At 51.3% G+C, this 18,632-nt stretch overlaps 3 protein-coding genes across 3 annotated transcripts in view; 2 read left to right on the forward strand and 1 right to left on the reverse strand.

The window, feature by feature from the left end:
• EFCAB12 (EF-hand calcium binding domain 12) overlaps positions 1–2,343 on the forward strand; it is an 18,338-nt gene extending 15,995 nt beyond the window's left edge. The window contains exons 8-9 of the mRNA XM_010862453.1: positions 952–1,011; positions 1,848–2,343. Coding sequence (XP_010860755.1) covers positions 952–1,011; positions 1,848–2,106 — 319 coding nt within the window. The 3' untranslated portion in view covers positions 2,107–2,343. The remainder of the gene's footprint in view (positions 1–951; positions 1,012–1,847) is intronic.
• Positions 2,344–3,636: 1,293 nt separating this feature from the next.
• Positions 3,637–7,437, forward strand: LOC105004738 (60S ribosomal protein L32). The gene is made up of 4 exons (XM_010862454.1): positions 3,637–3,718; positions 4,549–4,649; positions 5,208–5,389; positions 7,259–7,437. Exons 2-4 carry the CDS (start codon positions 4,554–4,556, stop codon positions 7,386–7,388), a joined length of 408 nt encoding a protein of 135 aa, XP_010860756.1. The 5' UTR covers positions 3,637–3,718; positions 4,549–4,553; the 3' UTR covers positions 7,389–7,437.
• A 586-nt stretch (positions 7,438–8,023) lies between these two features.
• The window catches only part of CAND2 (cullin-associated and neddylation-dissociated 2 (putative)), a 23,242-nt gene continuing 12,633 nt past the window's right edge, over positions 8,024–18,632 (reverse strand). Inside the window, exons 10-15 of the mRNA XM_010862516.1 lie at positions 17,749–18,627; positions 15,394–15,489; positions 12,534–12,703; positions 11,275–11,439; positions 9,870–9,977; positions 8,024–8,974 (exon numbers count right to left, since the gene is read on the reverse strand). Coding sequence (XP_010860818.1) covers positions 8,747–8,974; positions 9,870–9,977; positions 11,275–11,439; positions 12,534–12,703; positions 15,394–15,489; positions 17,749–18,627 — 1,646 coding nt within the window. The 3' untranslated portion in view covers positions 8,024–8,746. The remainder of the gene's footprint in view (positions 8,975–9,869; positions 9,978–11,274; positions 11,440–12,533; positions 12,704–15,393; positions 15,490–17,748; positions 18,628–18,632) is intronic.

The following is an 18,632-nucleotide window of genomic DNA, read 5'->3' on the forward strand; positions in this document are numbered from 1 at the left end:
AGCAATCTGCTCCACTGACAGACCAGAGGTCAAATGGACCGTTACCTCGCTTACTGAACCTTAGCATGTTCATCTGTAAAATGGGCCTGACAGCTCTACCACACACACAGTGAGGACCCTTAGCACCTGAGCACTGATTGTCATAGCCTATCCCTTCAGGCCATTCTTGAGTGTAGGAGTGGGCTTCGCCTGCAGGTGGAGCTGGCCACAGTCCTGGCAGGGAAGAGCTGAGGGTGAGCTGGGCAGCTGGTCACCTAGAGAGTCCTCTCTGATCCCCTGCATGGCTGCCACCAATTCCTGAGCCATGAACCTCAAAAAACTGAGAAAGTGACTTCTGTCCTGCTCTGACAGGCCCCAGTTTTAAAGGATAGAGGTCCCCCAGGGCGGGGGTGGACTGGTTTCATTGGCTACTTAGCATGCCTTGTCAAAGATTCCGAGGCAGATGCAGGCTTGCTGGGAAAGAGTGCTGTGGTGATTAAGTGATGTCTACCAGGCCCCAGATTTGGGGCGTTACCTTTTACCACCCTTGTCCTCAAGGCGGGATTCAGCTCTGGAGGGCAAGTGGGAGTCGCAGGCGCAAAAAGGATTCAGATGATTGAGCATGTCTCGTAATGACTTGAGAGGTCTCCGTGCTGGGGAACGAGAAACCCGAGGCCCCCACAAGGGGACTGACTGGTCCCAAGTTGCCCAACCAGCGAGGCTAGGAACCCAGCTCTGCCATCCTGTCTGCCTCCCCAGTAGGGCCCCAGAGATCTAGACACTCCAGTTCACCGTGTGTTCCACTGGAGTATGGCAGACAGTCAGGACCCCGAACAGGGAGAAGTTCTCTTTTCAGGGCTCTGGTCTGGATTCAGAGGTGGGCCCCCATCACCCTGACATACTTACTCCCTGAGGCCCCACTGACCTGGATTTCCTGTCTCCTGACGAGATACCTCTCTCTCTCTCCTCCACCAGGAAAATGCCGAAGAAAATCAAGAAAATCAATTTTAAGGAATTTGAGGAATTCACCAGGTCTGTAGTGATCATCGAACTCTGGGAGGGGGGGAGCAGGTGGGAGGAAGGGACCCAGGACTCGAGTATTGCAGGGTACATGGGACCCAGCATGCAGGAATCAGTGCCCAGGAGCTGAGGATCTGTAAAGTGACCCTTAAGTGTGCCAGAGGCTTCCCTGGTGGCTCAGCAGTAAAGAATCCACCTGCAGTGCAGGAGCCTTCAATCCCTGGGTCAGGAAGATCCTCTGCAAAAGGGCATAGCAACCCACTCCAGTATTCTTGCCCAGAGAATCCCATGGACAGAGGAGCCTGGCAGGCTACAGTCCATGGGGTTGCAGAGAGTCAGACACGACTGAAGAGACTTAGCACGCATGCACACACAAGAGTGCCAGGCAGACACTGCTCCCCACTCGTTAATTCACGTAAACCCTCTCCACAACCCTATGAAGTTACGCTTAGCATTCCCATTTCACAGAAGAGGAAACTGCCGTACAGGAAGGCTGACTACCTTGCTCCAAGTCACGGATCTATTAAGTGGTAGAGCAGAGATTTGGACCCAGGTGTGCTGACTCCAGCGGCTGCCCTCTGAACAGCACGTGACAATGCCTCTACAGAACAGGTGGTGTGCGTGTTAAGAGTCTGGATTTAGAGACAGCCGACTGGCAGTCAAGCCCACCCCCCGCCACTTGCCAGCTGTGTGGCCTTGGGGAAATGACTTCGCCCCTCTAGGCCTCCGGGAGGCAGCAGGACAACAGAGTACTAGAGTGCTTAGTACAGAGCTGCACCTTCGCTGGGGAAGGAGCCCCAGCTGCCCCCTGTCTCCATGACGACTGTCTCTGTCTTCTCCTTCCCCAGGAAGCTGAAGGAGAAGAAGCCCAGCAGTCCGCAGCTAACCCATCCCAACTTCTTCTGGCCGGGTCACCTCCTGGACAAGCTGCGGCTCTACCTGCCCACCGTGACCATGGACCGGAGCCTGGCCATCTTCAGCTGTGTCCAACAGCGGCCCCACGTCTACCCGGCCACCTACCACTCCGACTGCTGGTGGCCCATTAAGGACGTGAATTACGTGACCTACGCCTATTACGATGCCCACAAGATCTATCACATCAACTAGAGTGGCCCAGGTGTCACCAGACCTAGCCATCCTGGGGCCAGGCACCAGCGCAGCTAGCAGCCCAGAGCTGTAGACGCAGGGAGGGCGTTAAAGAGCCAGGCAAGAGAAGTCGTTTCAGTGGGAAGGCCTGGGCCAGCTGTCTCCAGACAAAGCGTCCAGTGTCTCAGAGCGTGGATGTGTCCAGGGGAAGATGTGGTTTTTGAGTGTCTCCCTCTCCTGACCTCTGTCCTGTTGAAATAAAACTGGGTTGAGGTTTTCCTCATTTCACCTGTGATTCAGCTGATGTAATTTCCAGATTCAGAAGCTGTGGCTAGAGGGGTGTTGGAAAGCTGGGGTCCAAGGTCTGGGGAAAACAGCAGGCACATTTCCTGGAGTGTTGATGGGGGTGCCAGCATGCCCTCTCCAGCCACTCATCCCGGACCTCAGTGCCCACCAGGAAGCAGCAGGTAGTGTGGGTACCCCTGTGCCCTCCTCTTGAAATAAAATAAGCATGTCCCTCATCCCCCTCAAGACTGAGCCCTTTGGGTCACTACTTCCAAAACTCTTGGGCCTTTCGCAACTGCAAGCATACTCCCTGGTTCATGAGCCCTTCCCGACTCACCCATCTGACCCGGTCAAGACCTTTTCCATCACGACACACACCCTGTGGGCTGCTGTTAGCTCAGTGCCTCTGTGCTGGGCATCCCACCTGACTCCTTCAGCCACAGGACAAACAGGATTCCTGAGGTGTGGTGCCGCCAGCGATGTGATTTTGGACAAGACATTCCCTTCACAACTCCCATCTCACGTCTCCGGGTGTCCTCACACTCCCCCTCCACAGTCAAAATCTCACCAAGGAGTTGTCAACACTCCCTTCCCTTCTCACCCATCACGCAGTCAACAACACAATCAATCCATCTCAGCTTCTGTCTCCGTCTGGCTGTGTAACTACCAAGATCGCTGATGACAAGACATCCGTATTGTGTTCGGGTCTTGGAATCAAAAGCCGTTTTCTTTTCTCTTGAAATTTAATTTTGACATTAATGTTAAAAACAAAAGCTAAAATTCAACAAACCGAGAACAATGAATAACCAGACCATCTAGTCTAGCCTAATGGTTAGAAGTGTGTGTGTGTGTGTGTGTGTGTGTGCGCGCGCAACCCCCCGAATGAGTGTTTTAACAGTCTACGTGAGAGAATTATTAGGAAGTCTATGTTTTGCTCTCTCCTGGCCACAAGGAGGCGCACTTCGGAAGAAGAAACGCTGGCGAAAATAATCTGAAAATTGGATTATCCTCCGGAGGGACGGCTTCAATTCCTGGCGGAAGTGAATGCCGCCTCACCAGGTCTTGGAAGTTCCAAAAAGAATTTCAAATTTTTATGCGGTCCCAACTGAAGGCATGAAAATTTTTAGTGCTACTCCTAGATATTAATAACTAGGAAAACACAGGCAGCCTCGGCTTTTTTTCAGTATTATTTCTCTGACGTGTCTTTAGTATCTTTGAAGGGCTAAACGCCGGAAGTGCTTGCCTTTTCTCCGTCAGGATGCGAAGTGACGTCCCATCGGCCCCCGCGCGGCACCGTCCTCTCTCTTCCCCGGCGCTGCCTACGGAGGTGGCAGCCATCTCTGACTCGGTGAGTGTTAATCGTTGGCCATCCGCGTCTCTGCGGCCTGCCTCTGGCCCCTTCGCCGCCTGTCGGGAAAGCTCGTCCTTCCCAGCAGTCGTTTGGGTGGGCATTGCCCTTCTTGGTTGGCTGGAGTGCGTACAAGTTCCGAGCGAAGCGGCCCGGCGGGTGATGGAGGTTCGCTTCCCAGGGCCGCTTGTGCTCCAACGGAGGCCGCCTGGGGTCAGTCAGAGCTGCGGACAGCTTGTTTGAGCCCTGGGGGCGCAGGGCGCTGGTTGGGGCCAGACTATGCGGGGGTCCTAGGGGGCTGTGGAGCGACTGGGAGGGTTGCGGCCTGATTGCCCTGGCTCGAGTCCTCGGATCACCTCGCTCAGCCCTGTCTACTCACGTGTATTTGTCTGTTTCCACTGTTCGGCGCTCCTCCTCCTGTTTCTGGCCCTGGAGTTGCTGCTGTGGCGGGGCCGCCAAAAAAAGCCGAACTGCGAGCCGAATAGTGTAGTTAACCGAAATTCTGGTAGCGGGTCAGGATCTCTGGGAATGTGAAACTGCGTCTTGACCTTTGAGGATGCCCCTTTTGGCGGCTTTCTCTCTTGGCTCTGACTGAGCAGGCTGACCCCCTAACCTCCCAGGATCGCATCTGGAGAATGGCTTGTATTCTGCCAGCTTCGGAGTCGGGAGGGAAAGCAAGCCTGGCAGAGGTACCCATTCCATTCCCAGTTTGCTCAGTATCTGGTGATTGGAAGACACTCTGCAACAAGAGTTCAAGCCCCCGGGTCAGGGCGAGAAAGCCTCCTTCCAAGAAGTCATCTTTGACGTGGTCTCTTGCCTCTTTCTTGAAGGCATCATGGCCGCCCTCAGACCCCTCGTGAAGCCTAAGATCGTCAAAAAGAGGACCAAGAAGTTCATTAGGCATCAATCAGACCGATATGTCAAAATCAAGGTATGTGGCCCAGGATGGAAGTGTGTGTTGGGTGAAGATAGATGGTTCCTAAACAGGCTGTTGGGTTTCTGAGTTTTGCTAGATGACTGGTCTGGCTGGTGGCAGGGCTCTCTAGAACCCCAGGTGTCCCTGCCTCACCGCCACTCAGTCCCTTGATGTGTAAATTGGAATTTAAATGACACGGGGCATGGGCCTGTTTTGAGGTATCTAGAAGCTTATATTAGTTACATCTCAGGTGGCTTGATGACAATATGAGGGAGAGATTATATTTACTGCATAGGTGGGAAAACTTAGGTGCTGAGTGTGATGTTGAAAGCCGGGCTCCTCATCTTAATACACAGGCCCCTCACGGTTCATGGATATGTAGCCTGCTTTTTCTTTGCTTGGAAGGGGTGTGAATGTAGGTGTGTATTTATGCTGGTCAAATGTAGGAGCTCCTATGAAATCCTGTTACCCAAAGACAACTAGATGGCATATTTTCTTTTCATCTGGCCCCCTTTTTTCTCCTGAAGGCAGAGTTGGTGTCTTCACAGACACTAACAATGTGTTTTCTTTCAGCGGAACTGGCGGAAGCCCAGAGGCATTGACAACAGGGTGCGCAGAAGATTCAAGGGCCAGATCTTGATGCCCAACATCGGTTATGGGAGCAACAAGAAAACCAAGCACATGCTGCCCAGCGGCTTCCGGAAGTTCCTGGTCCACAACGTCAAGGAGCTTGAGGTGCTGCTGATGTGCAACAAGTGAGTTGGGTCTCACCTCTGGGTTCAGGTGTCAGAAGCCAGCCTGTGAGATCGGTTTGGGCAGGCAACTCTAGACCTTCTAGAATGCATTTGGAGGAGTCTTGTGTCCTCAGGAGCTTGGAGGATGCTTGTTGGGGACTCCAGAATGTTTCCTTTGCTGGGGGGCAGTGGGGGGGTGCCCTGAAATTGTAGAGGCCTGGGACCTGAAAAGAGGTAATGGCTTTGCTTGGCACTGCAGCATCCTCTGGCAGTGGTTTTCAGAACATTACTTATGTGGGGGAAGGGGCAGGGATGAAATAGAGACCCCAGACCCAGGGGATCCTTAGTGCTGTGGCCACAGGAATCTTCAGAGGGCTACAGGAGTAGAGGAGTTGCTGCCTCTTTTGGGGAGAGCCCGCAGGCAGAGGACAGCACGTGTTCTGAGGAATGTAGACACTTGGGGAGCACTGTGTATAAATGACCTATGGTTTTCTTAGGGCAGTGGGATGAGAAAAGCTTTTTCATGGGGGGTGATTTAGACAGTTTTGATCTGGATTGGGGGAAACGGTATGTTTTGGTTAAGCGGAGGAGAGTGTGTTTTCTTCCCCTACCTGTAGTAATTGCAGGCACAAGTAACAACCAACCAGTATTCTCACTTACCGTTGAGATTCTCTAGGTCAGGAAGTTAGGCATTAAAATGTTGGAAGTATTTTGGAAAGGATGGGCTTAGGAATTAATGTTGGATGCCGAGAGCGCACGGAGTTAGCAGGTTGGTAGAGAACTGTGACAGAATGGTTCGGTTTAATCCCTTTTGTGTAGCAAAGATTGTGGTGCATATGTTGCCAGTTGCCATAAAGATAGGTGTGTTTTAAATAGTACCTTGGCAGTCTGTTATCAATAGCCACAGAAATACTCTGCATCTAATTCACAAATTCCATTTCTGGGCATTTATCTTTAAATAACTGAAACTTAAGTTGATCATTGCAGTAACTGAACACATCACTGTGATCGTGCTTATTAAATACACATGGATGAGGACCTGAGTGTTTTTTTTTTTTTTTAAAGATGGAAAGTGTGATACAACTTAAGTCTCCTTTAAGATAATTGCATGAGTAGACTTTAAAACAAAGCAGTTCTCTGTCTGGATTGGTTTGTCTCTTACTGTGAAGCTATTTTCCTGCAGAGTTCTTAACTCTGCCTGCTGCCTTTAGAGTCTGCTGAAATTCCTCCAGGGGTGTAGAGTGTCTTGTCTTAATCCACTGTTAATGGCATTTCCTTGCTGAAATGTGCTCATGATGAAATGTGCTCATGAGACCAATTTGTTGCCAACCTGGGTGGGATGTGGCTGCAAAGGAATGAATAGACCAGTACCTGCCAAGTGCTCAGAAATTGTTCAGTGTTGTCATTCACTGAGTGAGTCTAGACATTGTTACTTTTCAGCTTGAATTTTGTCTGTAGCAAATGATGCTTATGGTCTGGGCGGGCAGCCCTTGGCTTAATCAGACTGTTGCATTTTGGTTGTTAGTTGCTTTGCAGAAGGTTTACCTGAACTTTGCACTGGCAAGGCCAAGCTCCCTGAGACTGCCTTGAGCTGTGCAGGTTGGCCCAGAGGGCTGAGCCATCCTGGCCTGGGTGGGCCTTGGTTTCCCTGTCTGTAAAATGGAGGTGATGCCTGGGTTACAAGGCTGCTGGCAGGATTCAGTGAGAGGAGTCACTACCAGGGAACACTTAGGAGCTTGCTGCTACTACCATGGCATTAGGTGAGTCTGCAGCCCCTGCCTTTAGTGCTGTGGCTCTAAAAGCAAAGGAGCCAAAGCTCTCGCCCTCCCACTGGAACACTGCGTGCCTTCCAGGCAGGCCTCCTTACTGTGTACTGATTGTCTCTCCCAGATCTTACTGTGCTGAGATTGCTCACAACGTCTCCTCCAAGAACCGCAAGGCCATTGTGGAAAGAGCAGCCCAGCTGGCCATCAGAATCACCAATCCCAATGCCAGACTGCGCAGCGAGGAAAATGAATAGACAGCTCGTGTGCACATTTTGTTTGTGGTAATAAAAGCATAAAACCCAACCATCTGGCATCTCCCCCTTGGTTCTTAAGTCTTCAGTATGACAGCTTGCCACAGATTGGTCTTCTGCCTGTTCATGCTCTCTGGAACCTTCTGTTAGGAAGGGGTGTTTGTAAAGGACCTGTGATCTGCTCAGAGCAGGGTCGGTTCTGAGACCCAGATGGAAGGACCTTGCACTTGGAGCAGGTAGTCATTTTCAGCCTCACTTTGTAAAGTTAGAACAGAAGTTACCCTGTGTGGTTCTTAGGAAGACTGAGGACAATCAGGTTTCCCTTTCAACTGCAGCCGTAGATCTCAGGTAACAATAGCTAGGGTTCAGCTGTTTCATGAATTTTTATGAACCTTTTTTCCAACACACGGTTTAAGCAGCATAGGTCACGTGGGACAGGGCATGTGGCACTCTGGCACAGGACTGGGTTTAAACCTCATAGTAGTAGTAGATAGATGTCTCAGATTGATGGGTCCTGTTCAAAACCTAATCTGACAAAACATTTGTTGAGTAAATTATTGGTCATTTCATTTCTCTGAAAGACTTGGGAAGCATTCTGACAGTCTTAACTACTGAGGAGAGGAATTGTGCAGAGAAAATAATGGTGATTCAGGATCTGTCCTTTATTGACCTGGGATGGCAGAAAATTCTTTGGCCTGACGTTTACTGTTTCTGTGTCCTTGATACTAAAAAGTAAAGAGGACGGTTCACAAACCACCCAGTGACACGTTTGCTGATTTGCTACATAAGAGTCTGGGGGTTAGAAAAAAAATTACATCTTATTTCCTACCCAACCCACCTGGCCTTGCAAAACTGTAAAGCATTTTGGATGCTAAAGTGTGAAGAGCTCATAGAGGTATCTCGAGTTTTTCAGATGCCCAGCCAAAGCACTACTTTTGGCACATCAGAACAGGTGAAATAGAGAAAGGGGAGCGGGGGAGTGACGACGTCTGGGACAGCGGCGGGGAGGAAGGCCGGCCCCCTGCCTCCTGTGAGCACGAGGGTATTTCTAAAGACTGAACACTGAGCAGGGACCCCCGGCTGGAGGGAGCCAGGCTAACCTGTGTGAAGTCACATCCATCTTCGTGGGAGGCCTGGAAGGACTACCACGCCCCCTCTGAATGACTGTCCTGAGTTAAAGGGCCCAACTGTTGGCAGCTCTGACAGAGCCTGTGAGTTGGGGTCCCTGGAGAAGGTGCTGGAAGCCCCGAGCAGGAGATGGAGAAAGGGCAGGAGTAGAGGCCTGCGGTGGTAGGAGGGTGAGGCTCTGGCTTTGACTCTGGTGGGCCTCCTTGCGTGTCGGGGTCCCCAGGGGGTGGGTGCTAGCTGAGTTCCATGGAGTCTGTGCTGGGAGCCGAAACGGAATCCTTCTGGATGCTTTCAAAGAGGGCAGCCAGCTCGGGGTTGGATCGAATTTGGGACGAGAAGTCAGCCATGATGGGGCTCTTGCCCACTTCCGGGATGGTCAGCAGGGCGGCCACTGCCCTCATGGCCGAGCGCTTCAGTTCATCTTGCTTCTCAAACTCCTGTTTCACGGAACCAGCTTTGACCTAAAGTGGAAACGATGAGCTGGTCACCTATCATGTTGCCTAGCTCATGCCCCATCTCCTAGCTTCATTCACGGTGCTTAAAGGAGGCTCTTGGCACCGCTGGACTCGATGAATGGCTTGTTCTGACAGCCTGCTAGCTGACCCCTTCCCCCCACTCAAGTGCAACCCATCCTGCTTACCAGCCCAAAGCTGGCTCGCTTGCCCTCTGTTGCCTTATTCCCACCTTGCCCGCCTATTCAGAGAATCTCAGGAATTTCCCTACTGTTTATGGAATCAAGTCCAGGTTCCTGGCCTGCTCTCAGGACATTCTGTGACTCAATCCAGACAACACTCAGGCTCTTCCTGGTAGAGGTTAAGAGCTTGGCGGGCAGTGCTGGATTCAAATGGCTCTGCCCTTTTCTTGGTTAATTTGAACCCTTCCAAAACCCAAATTAGTTCTTGCATTTGGCAGGCATTTATTGGGTCCCCCTGGGTGTGACAGGCTCTTCTCAATGCACAGCTTTCCGTGCGCCTTCTGCCCCAGGTCCTCCCCGGACCCTGAGGCACTCCAGGGTAACTGCCCACTAGCTAGCAATCCTAAGTGTCTGACTCAGTTTCCCCATTAGGATGTTCAGTATCGCATGCCTGGTGGTACCCTGCACAAGGCCGGACACTCAGGAAATGTGTCATAAAGAGCTAGGTTTGAATGCCAGCTCTGCAAGTTACTGCGTAGCCTTAGTAACCTCTCTGAGCCTTTCTTCTCCTGTGTATAGAATGGTAAGAATAAGACAATGATAATGACTGAATAAAGTGTTTCACAGACCACCTGTATCTCTGGAGATTCCTAGTAAATGGTAACCATGAGCCATCTGCAGGGGACCTGGCAGGTACACACAGGGCTGGGCAGGGGGCTTACCTTGGCAGTGCAGGTGGCCCTGAGGGGCTCGATGAGCCGGTCCACCCTCTGCAGGACGGGCACAGGACACAGGGTAGCCAGTCGGGCGAGCATGATGAAGGTTAGCATCTGACCACGGGAAGGAAGACAGTTCTTGGTGAAATAGCCCAGGACCGAAAGGAGCAGGCTCTTGGGGAGAGCAGAGGTCTGGACCCAACCCCCAGAACTCAAAGTAGCAGCCGGCCTGCCCGTCGCACTGATCTCTGCTGGCACTCACCAAATACTGGCTGGCTAAGGAACGTTTTTGTGTGTTTGCCCAGCAAACACTGAGATTGACAACACTGGCTCTTAAGTGTGTGGAACTTTCAGGTGATTACCACTCCATTTATTCACTTTTATATTGTCTAAACAAACACAATTAACGACTTGATTATTTTACATTGGTTTTTCATTATAAAAGGGATTCATGCTCATTGTATATATATTAAAAAGCTCCAAGAGGACAGAAGGTGAAACCTGTCTCCCTGACAGGTAATACAACGGCCCAAACTTCTACAACTCACTCTCCATCTGACAGTGGGCCTGGGCCACCTTCCACGGCGGCCCACAGACCTCACCGCAGCAGTGTCAGGACCCGTGACGGGAGGCGCCCAGTGCACTGAGCCAGTTCCCCATGAGCAGGCATTTGGTGGCTGCCAGCGTGCTGTGGAGAACCACCTCTCGTCTAAAACTCTTGGAACGTATGTTTAGGAGTCAAGTCCACGGAGTCAGTTCACAGAGTGAACTCCACACTTTGAAATGTGCCTAGGGCTTCCCTGGTGGTTCAGTGGCAAAGAATCCACCTGCATGTGCAGGAGACACGGGCTCACCCCTGGTGTGGGAAGACCCCATGCCGCACAGCAAGTAAGCCCGGGAGCCACACCACCGAGCCTGCATTCTGGAGCCCCGGAGCTGGGAGCACCCTACACTCTGTGCTCCACAATACGGAAGCCACACGCCGCAACCAGAAAGTAGCCTCCACACGCTGCAACTAGAGAAAAGCTCGTGAAGCAACGAAGACCCAGGACAGCCACAAATAAATCAAGAAATAAAAACATGAAACGTCTCTAAGTTCTATTATTTTTGTAGTTCTGGCCAAACCAACCTCCCAAGGCCTTGCCCACTCCCACCAAAGGTGTGCGAACTGGGTTCTTTTTCTTCCTGGAAAAGAACAAAGCGGGGGACTTCCCTGGTGGTCCAGTGGTTAAGACTTGGCCTTCCAGTGCAAGGGGTGGGCATGGGTTTGATCCCTGATTGGGGAACTAAGATCCCACATGCCATACTGTGCAGCCAAAAAGATAAAAGAACAAAGCGACTACTTTTGTGGGGGTGACTGGGGCGGGTGTGGGGGACAGACGGGCAGTGTTCCAGCGGGGGCTCCTCCTACCCGGATGTCATAGTGGTCCTTCAAGCCGTCCTCCACGTGGTTCAGGAACTCGCAGACGTCCAACTGGCCCAAGCAGCTCTCCAGCAGTGAGTACATGCACGCGAAGGCTGCCTTCCGCACATCTAGCCCATCGTCCACCGTGTGCTTAAAGGGCCCCATCTCCACCTGCAGGAAGGAGGGTGGGAGGAAAACGGGCTGGGGACTGTGACCCCGGGGCACGGAAGACACCTTCCCAGGCTCCCGCTGTGCACCCCTCCCTCTCTCATTCAGTACTGTGTCCTGTCTCCAAATCATGCCTTAGACTCCCCAGTCTCCACGCCTGTGCTCAGCCTGCAAAGCCTTTTGATAATGATAATAGTAACAGTAATTCTAATAATTATTATAATCCACTGAACAGGTATGCTCTGCCAGGCACTGTGCTGACTGCTGGAAAGATGACACTTGACCAAATCATCTCAACAGTCCCAGGAAGACTGTGTTACTATAAACTCCGTTTAATATATGAGGAAACTAAGGCTCAGAAATGTTAACTTGCCCAAGGAGACGAGCTCAAGTTAGTAAGTGGTTCAGTCAGAATTAAAAATCCAGGTCTCTTTGACGTTGTTAAAACCACAAGGGTTTGCTTTTAGTGGTAAATTCTTACTCACCCCTCAAAGCCCACTTCAAATGCCTTCTCCTTTGGGGGAACTTTCCTAATCTCTAAACAGAATCGGATCTTTGTCCGAGATGCTAGGTGGTTCAGACCTCTTTATATCACGCAAGGACTTGTCTATTAAATCACTTTAACTCTCTGCCTCTTAAATCCTAACTTTACCATGTGGGCTTTAAGTAATTTCAATAATCAGGAGGCCATTAGCAAACTGGTGGCTTGTGTCTGGGCCAGCTGAGTCCTGGCGCCCAGGCGCAGGTCTGGTATCCCTTGAACACCTGCTGAATGTCAAGTGATCACAAGAGTTGCCCACATTTAAGTGCTGACTGTGTGCCAGGAGCAGTTCTGAGCACTTGCAAGATTTAGCTCATTAAATCGTCTCAACAACTCTATAATGTGGACCCCATTATGTCTTTCCTTTGGCCTGTTTGGAGAAACTGAGGCTAAGAGAGGATTGGGGCTGCCCCGGCCAGGATCCACAGCCAGGAAATAGAGGAGCAGAGTGGACCCTGTGGGCCAGCGCTTGCTCTGATGAACCTGACCCTAACCCTCTCCCCAGCCCCAGCAGTCCGGCCTGAGGGCTCCTGGCTGTGTTCTCCCCCGGCTTCACCTCTCGGATGAGGTCACGGCGGATCTTTGTCTCCTGGTAGAGGAAGGGCAGGATGTCGTCCAGCAGGTCGCGGACCAGCGAGGGCTTGTTGTGCACGGCGGAGTTGAAGAAAGCCAGGGTGGCCCGGCGCACGTTCAAGTCCGGGTCCTGCAGGCTCTCCATGAACTCTCCTGGCAGCGAGACCAGAAGCGGGGGTGAGGGGCGCCACAGCCACAGCCAAACACCCAGCTGTCCCCACCCCACCTTGCTTCTCTGGTTAACAGGGGCCACTCAGACCTGGCTGGACGGGTATGGATGTGTTCTGAGCATGTGCTTTACACAACAAAGTCCAGAGAAGAAAGTGGACTTGAGTGTGGCCTGGGTTTAAATCTATGCTTGACCATGAGGTTACTGTGGGACCTTGAGCCACCTCAGTGTCCTCATCTGTAAAATGGGGGTAACAGCTGCACTTACACTGCAGCACTGGTTTCAGGATTAAAACGTGGTAATGTCTAAAAAGCACATGGCAGAGCAGCGAGTGAGGACTCTAAATGTTACCCTGATGTTATTTCAGATGAAGACACCTGAAGATCAGAGAGGTAAAGAGACTTACACAAAGTCACACAGCATTTCTTTGAGCATACACCTTTTTTGTGTAGGTTAGACTTTTTAAAGACTATGTTCATGTTTTATGTATTCAATAAATAAATCAAGAATGAGAGGGGTCCCTAAAAAAAAACTATTTCAAATGATATAAGTACCCAGGTTATGAAGGAGAACAACTCATCTAAGTAACTCCAAAGTATTGTGACAAGATGCCCCTCAGGCTAAAGATGAAAGAATTATAAATGAATACTGATTTTTCACAGATAAGGGTTAGCAATTCTTGTGACTACCTTCTGTGTATTCCAGGATTAAGTGAATAAATATCTTGTGGAAAAGAGAAGCTGGCATTCTCCCATAACAGAAGGGTACATGGAAAAGGAGAAAGCAAGCATGAACCCTGTGGTGCTGGACGAGAATAGGAGGTAACCCGTGTACACAGGGGTTACTGTGTAATACACATAATAAATACCATCCTCCACTAAAAGGAATCAGGGCTTCTTGGAGAAATGGTTGATTCCAGGGACGAGACAGGAAAGCTTCAAGATGGGTATGGAGCATCTTATTGTGCAAAAGATAAGGATATGTGAAAAGAATGATAGAAACATGTCAACAGAACATAGGAACCAGCATGAAGGTCTCCCACTGGCTAAATGTGAGACAGTCTTGAGAATCTAAATAAAAGACAGTAATAGATTATAATCCACTGAAGGAAATAAAAATCCCTGAGTCTATAATGATATGAACAAATCAGTGAATAAAAAAATGGGGGAAAACAAAAAGTTATTCCTGAGAATAAAATGCAAACTAATAAATATGGAAGGAATGCTGAAATTAGAAAGTTGTTATTGTCATAACTGTCAATAATCATTTATTCAGGCAAGAAAGCACAATACATGCAAAATGTAGTGTGCAAAAATTTGATGGGGAAGAAGATATTTCAGTAGGCAGAAGATCTAAAGACATTCCTCAAGGAAGGCATACAGATGGCCAAAACATGCTCCACGTCACTAATGATTAGAGAAATGCAAATCAAAACGACAATGAGCTATCACCTAACACTGGTCAGAATGGCCATCATCAAAAAATGTATAAACAATAAATGCCAGAAAGGATGTGGCAATAAAGTGACCCTCCTACACTGCTGGGGGGAATATGAATTGTATAGCCACTATGAAGCACAGGATAGAGGTTCCTTTAAAAACTAAAAACAGAACTATTACTACCATGTGATCCAGCAATCCCACTCCTGGACATGTAACTGCGGAAAACTCTTAATTCGAAAAGATACATTCATCCCCATGTTCACTCCAGCACTATCTCCAACAGTCAAGACATGGAATCAACCAACATGTCCATCAACAGAGGAGTAGATAAGGAAGATGTGGTACACATACATATCGGACTATCGAATGCGTGTGCGACCTCATGGAGTGCAGACCGCCAGGCTCCTCTGTCCATGGATTCTCCAGGCAAGAATACTGGGGTGGGTTGTCATGCCCTCCTCCAGGGGATCTTCCCCACCCAGGAATCAAACCTGTGTCACTTACATCTAACTCGCACTGGCAGGTGGGTTCTTTACCACTAGTGCCCCCTGGGAAGCCCATAATGGGCTATTACTTAGCCACAAAAAAAGGATGAAATAATGCCACTGGCAGCAACATGGACGGACCAAGATATTGTCATACTGAGTGACGTAAGTCAGATAAGGACAAATACAATATTGCTCATGTGGAATCTAGTTTTTAAAAGTGATACAGATAAACTTATTTACAAAACAGAAACAGGCTTACAGATGTTGAAAACAAACGTGGTTACCAAGAAGGAAGGGGGAGAGGGATAAACTGGGAGATTGAGATTGACATATACACACGACTATATATAAAATCGGAGAAGGCAATGGCACCCCACTCCAGTATTCTTGCCTGGAGGATCCCAGGGACAGGGGAGTCTGGTGGGCTGCCGTCTATGGGGTCGCACAGAATCGGACACGACTGAAGTGACTTAGCAACATATATAAAATAGATAACTATTAAGAACCTGCTGTATAGCACAGGGAACTTTACTCAATACTCTGTAATGACCTATATGGAAAAAAATCTAAGAAAAAAGAGTGGATTTATGTATATGTATAACTGATTCACTTTCCTGTACACCCTAAAGTAACACAACATTGTAATGTTACACTCCAATAAAAATTTTTTTGAAAAGGAAGAAAAATCAAGACCAAGAACAGGGTGGAGAGGACCGAAGTAGGCAGAGGGGAGGGGGTGCTCACCAATGAAGGTCTTCAGGAGGGGATCGATGGGGTGGGGCTGATCGGAGATGAGGTACTTAACTGCTGTAATGACGGTGCAGCGGGTGTGTGGCCGACCTGCAGGACGGGAGGGGTGGCATTGGCAGGGGCACGGCAGGTCCTGGACACCCCCGGGCTGGGGGACGCCAAGCTTCCCCTCGCCTCCGTGGGAGACGGGATCGGAACCTCTTCCCGTGCAAGCCTACACATCCATCTTTGAGGAAGTCAATTACCACTTTCCTTGGCAGCCCACAATCGCTCCTGAATTCCAGCTGCAGCTGAGACGGTACAACTGCTGGTTCTCAAGCACCCACCCCAAGGACACGAACAGAGAATAAGAACCCAAGATGGGGCTCAACCCGAAAAAAGACCTCTGCTCAGGCCTTGGAGCTGCGTTCTATTTTTCAGATATTTTTTAGACATATTATCTCAATTAATCCTTTGGCTTAATCCTAGTCACTGGTTGATAATAATGTTAGTTAAAATAATTTCAAAAATTATTGTTAATCTCCACTTTACAGATGTGGAAAAAGAGACCAGAAAGGTTAAAATCAGATCTAAGGTCACCCAGCAAGTCCAGAATTCACCAGCTGCTTCTGAGCTGTCTCTGGGCCCCCCTGCAACCTGCATTCTCCAAGGAGAGAGCAGTTGTGCTTCAGACAGGCTAAAATCACTTAATTTTGCTTTTCTGCTTGCTTTCCGGGTAAAGAAGCTGCAGAAAGGGAAGGAAATACACTTCCCATCAGGGTGGAGGAAATTAATTGGCCATCTCTCTCTCCCCTCTCTACTTTCCACCCCCCTAGCCCATAGCACTGAATGGGTTAAGGCTGTTTCCACCCACAGACTTTAGTTCAAGACTCAGGACAAAGTTTACAAGTTGATGCTTGGGTATGAGGGAGTGAGTTATGGACTTGAGACTTGCAGCTTTTTTTCCTCTTTCCTCTTTCCACCCTGACTAGCTCCTAAGAAGATTCAGGGTGGCTGGTGAAGATAATACATGTAGAGTAGGATTAAGTGAATTAAGAAAAATGAGGCCAAGGACAAAGTGAGATGGAGACCACAGTGAGGGGCGTGCAGAGAGAGGAAGTCCCATGAACTTGCTGGTACCAGGCAGCTGCTCTGGCTCGAAGCGTCCCATAGCTGGTGGTAAAAAAGGAAATGTGGCCAGTTAGCTGGTTCAGCAGTGGGTGCAAGGCCCAAGCAAACCTGAGCTATGAAAACGCAGGGCTCAGACTTCCCTGGTGGCCCAGTGGTTAAGAATCCACCGTGCAATGCAGGGGACATGGGTTCAATCCCTGGTCCAGGAAGATCCTGCATGCTGAGAAGCAACTAAGCCCAAGTGCCACAACTCCTGAGCCAGTGCTCTGCAACAAGAGAAGCCCCCACAATGATAAGCACCACACCAGGGGCAGCCCCACCTCACCGCAACTGGAGAAAGCCCGTGCACACCAACAAAGACCCAGCACAGCCGAAAATAAATACAATTTTTTTTAAAAGGAAAAAAACTGCCTCTCAGGCCGAGAACCTCGCCTCCCAAGGTTTCTTGTGAAGATCCCTATGGGTGTAACAGGTGATACTCTCAACACAGGCATCCTGTCCACACAGCAGTGAGGGCCAGAGCTGCGGCTTCAACACCAGCCACCCAGTAAGGGCCCAACTGGAACCACTAACACAGCAATGACAGCAGATACTAACAGTACAAATTAGGTGCCACCCACCAGACCAAGCACTCTGCCTGCATTATGGCAACTAACCCACCGCTGACCACAGGGAGACCAGCAGACCAGCTCTGGGCCCGGAGGCCTCTCATTCCCAGGGGCTTTGACTTGCCCCAGAGCCCACTGTCCACCTGCCCTTCTTCCTCCCTGAGCTGCGGAACATCCCGACGTGCTCTGACCCCACGACATGAGACCTGCCCTCCTCACCCCGTCCCTGGCCCTCTCCAAGCCACGGGGCCTGGCATCCCCTCTGAGTCCACGTTTACATTTGGTCCCCAAAACAAGCTGCATTCTGTGGCCTGCCATTTCTGGCCCCTCAGAGAACCGCCTTTACTAACCTTTGCCTGGGGCATGTGGCCGCTGACAACGCCCAGTGGCATCCTGAGTTTACTTGTTGGAAGGACACGTGAAGACTTGTGTCCCCTCCATCCCAAAGGGGCCCCTGGAAAAGGCCCCCAAGTCTCAGGAAACACTGTTTTTAACGGCTCCTCTGCACTGAATCTTACCAACACCGTGATGCTCAGACCCCCGTCACCCGAACGAGCTCACCCAGTGTGGACCTCTCGGGCGCGTTGCCCACTTTCAATCTGGGCTGCCTTTGCCCATCCCCGGGCCCTACCTGCAGCGAGCTGCTTCCGGAACCGGGGCAGGAGGAAGGGAGGGTTTACGAGGACGAGCTTCCCGATGCACTCTGCCACCACCCCCCGGGTGCCCTCCTCGGCGCCCTCGCAGCGCTGGAACAGCAGCGCCCAGATGTCCTCGGCGTAGGGCTTCAGGCTGTCGGGCTGGGCGGCCCCCAGGGCCTCCCGCAGCGAGTGCAGCAGCAGGTACTGCCTCCGGGGCTCGGCCTCCATCTGCCCCAGCAGGAAGGGCAGGAAGTCGGGCAGGTTCCCCGCGCCCACGCGGCCCAGCGCGTAGGAGGCGGCCGCCCTCACGTCCTCACTGGGTGAGCCCAGGGCTTCCAGGAGCACCGCCTTCAGCTCCCGCTGTGGGCCTGGCCCGGCCACCTGGCCCACCTCGGCCAGTGACAGGAACGCCAGGACCTTTACCCCAGGGCTCGAGCTGGGCGACCTGGCCTCGCCGACCAGGCGGTTGGCCGTGCCCGCCGCCTCCTGGGGACAGGCTGCGGCGAGGGCCGCCACGCAGCGGGCCAGCGAGTGGAACACTTGCTTATGCAGGCCGGGCCCGCCTTCCGTTGCCTGCTCGTACACAGGCGCCGTGAGCAGGCCGATGAGCTTGGCGTAGTCCACGCACGGCGGCCGGGTCCCCACCAGGGCCTGCAGGAAGCCTTCAGTGGCTGCCAGCACCCCGGCCGGCAGCAGGGGCGAGCGCAGCAACCGCAGCAGCTCGGCCAGCACGGGGCCGCTGACCTCGGCCATGGAGGCCGGCTGGGCGCGGGTCACGGTAGCGAGGAAGTCCACGGCCAGCTGGGCCACATGCATGTCGCTCTCGCTGACCAGGGCGGGTAGCTCGGCCAGCACAGCCCTCACGGCGGACGGCGGG

This window comes from Bison bison, unplaced genomic scaffold (genome assembly GCF_000754665.1).
Source record: "Bison bison bison isolate TAMUID 2011002044 unplaced genomic scaffold, Bison_UMD1.0 scf7180017864482, whole genome shotgun sequence".
In the NCBI taxonomy this organism is placed as follows: domain Eukaryota; kingdom Metazoa; phylum Chordata; class Mammalia; order Artiodactyla; family Bovidae; genus Bison; species Bison bison.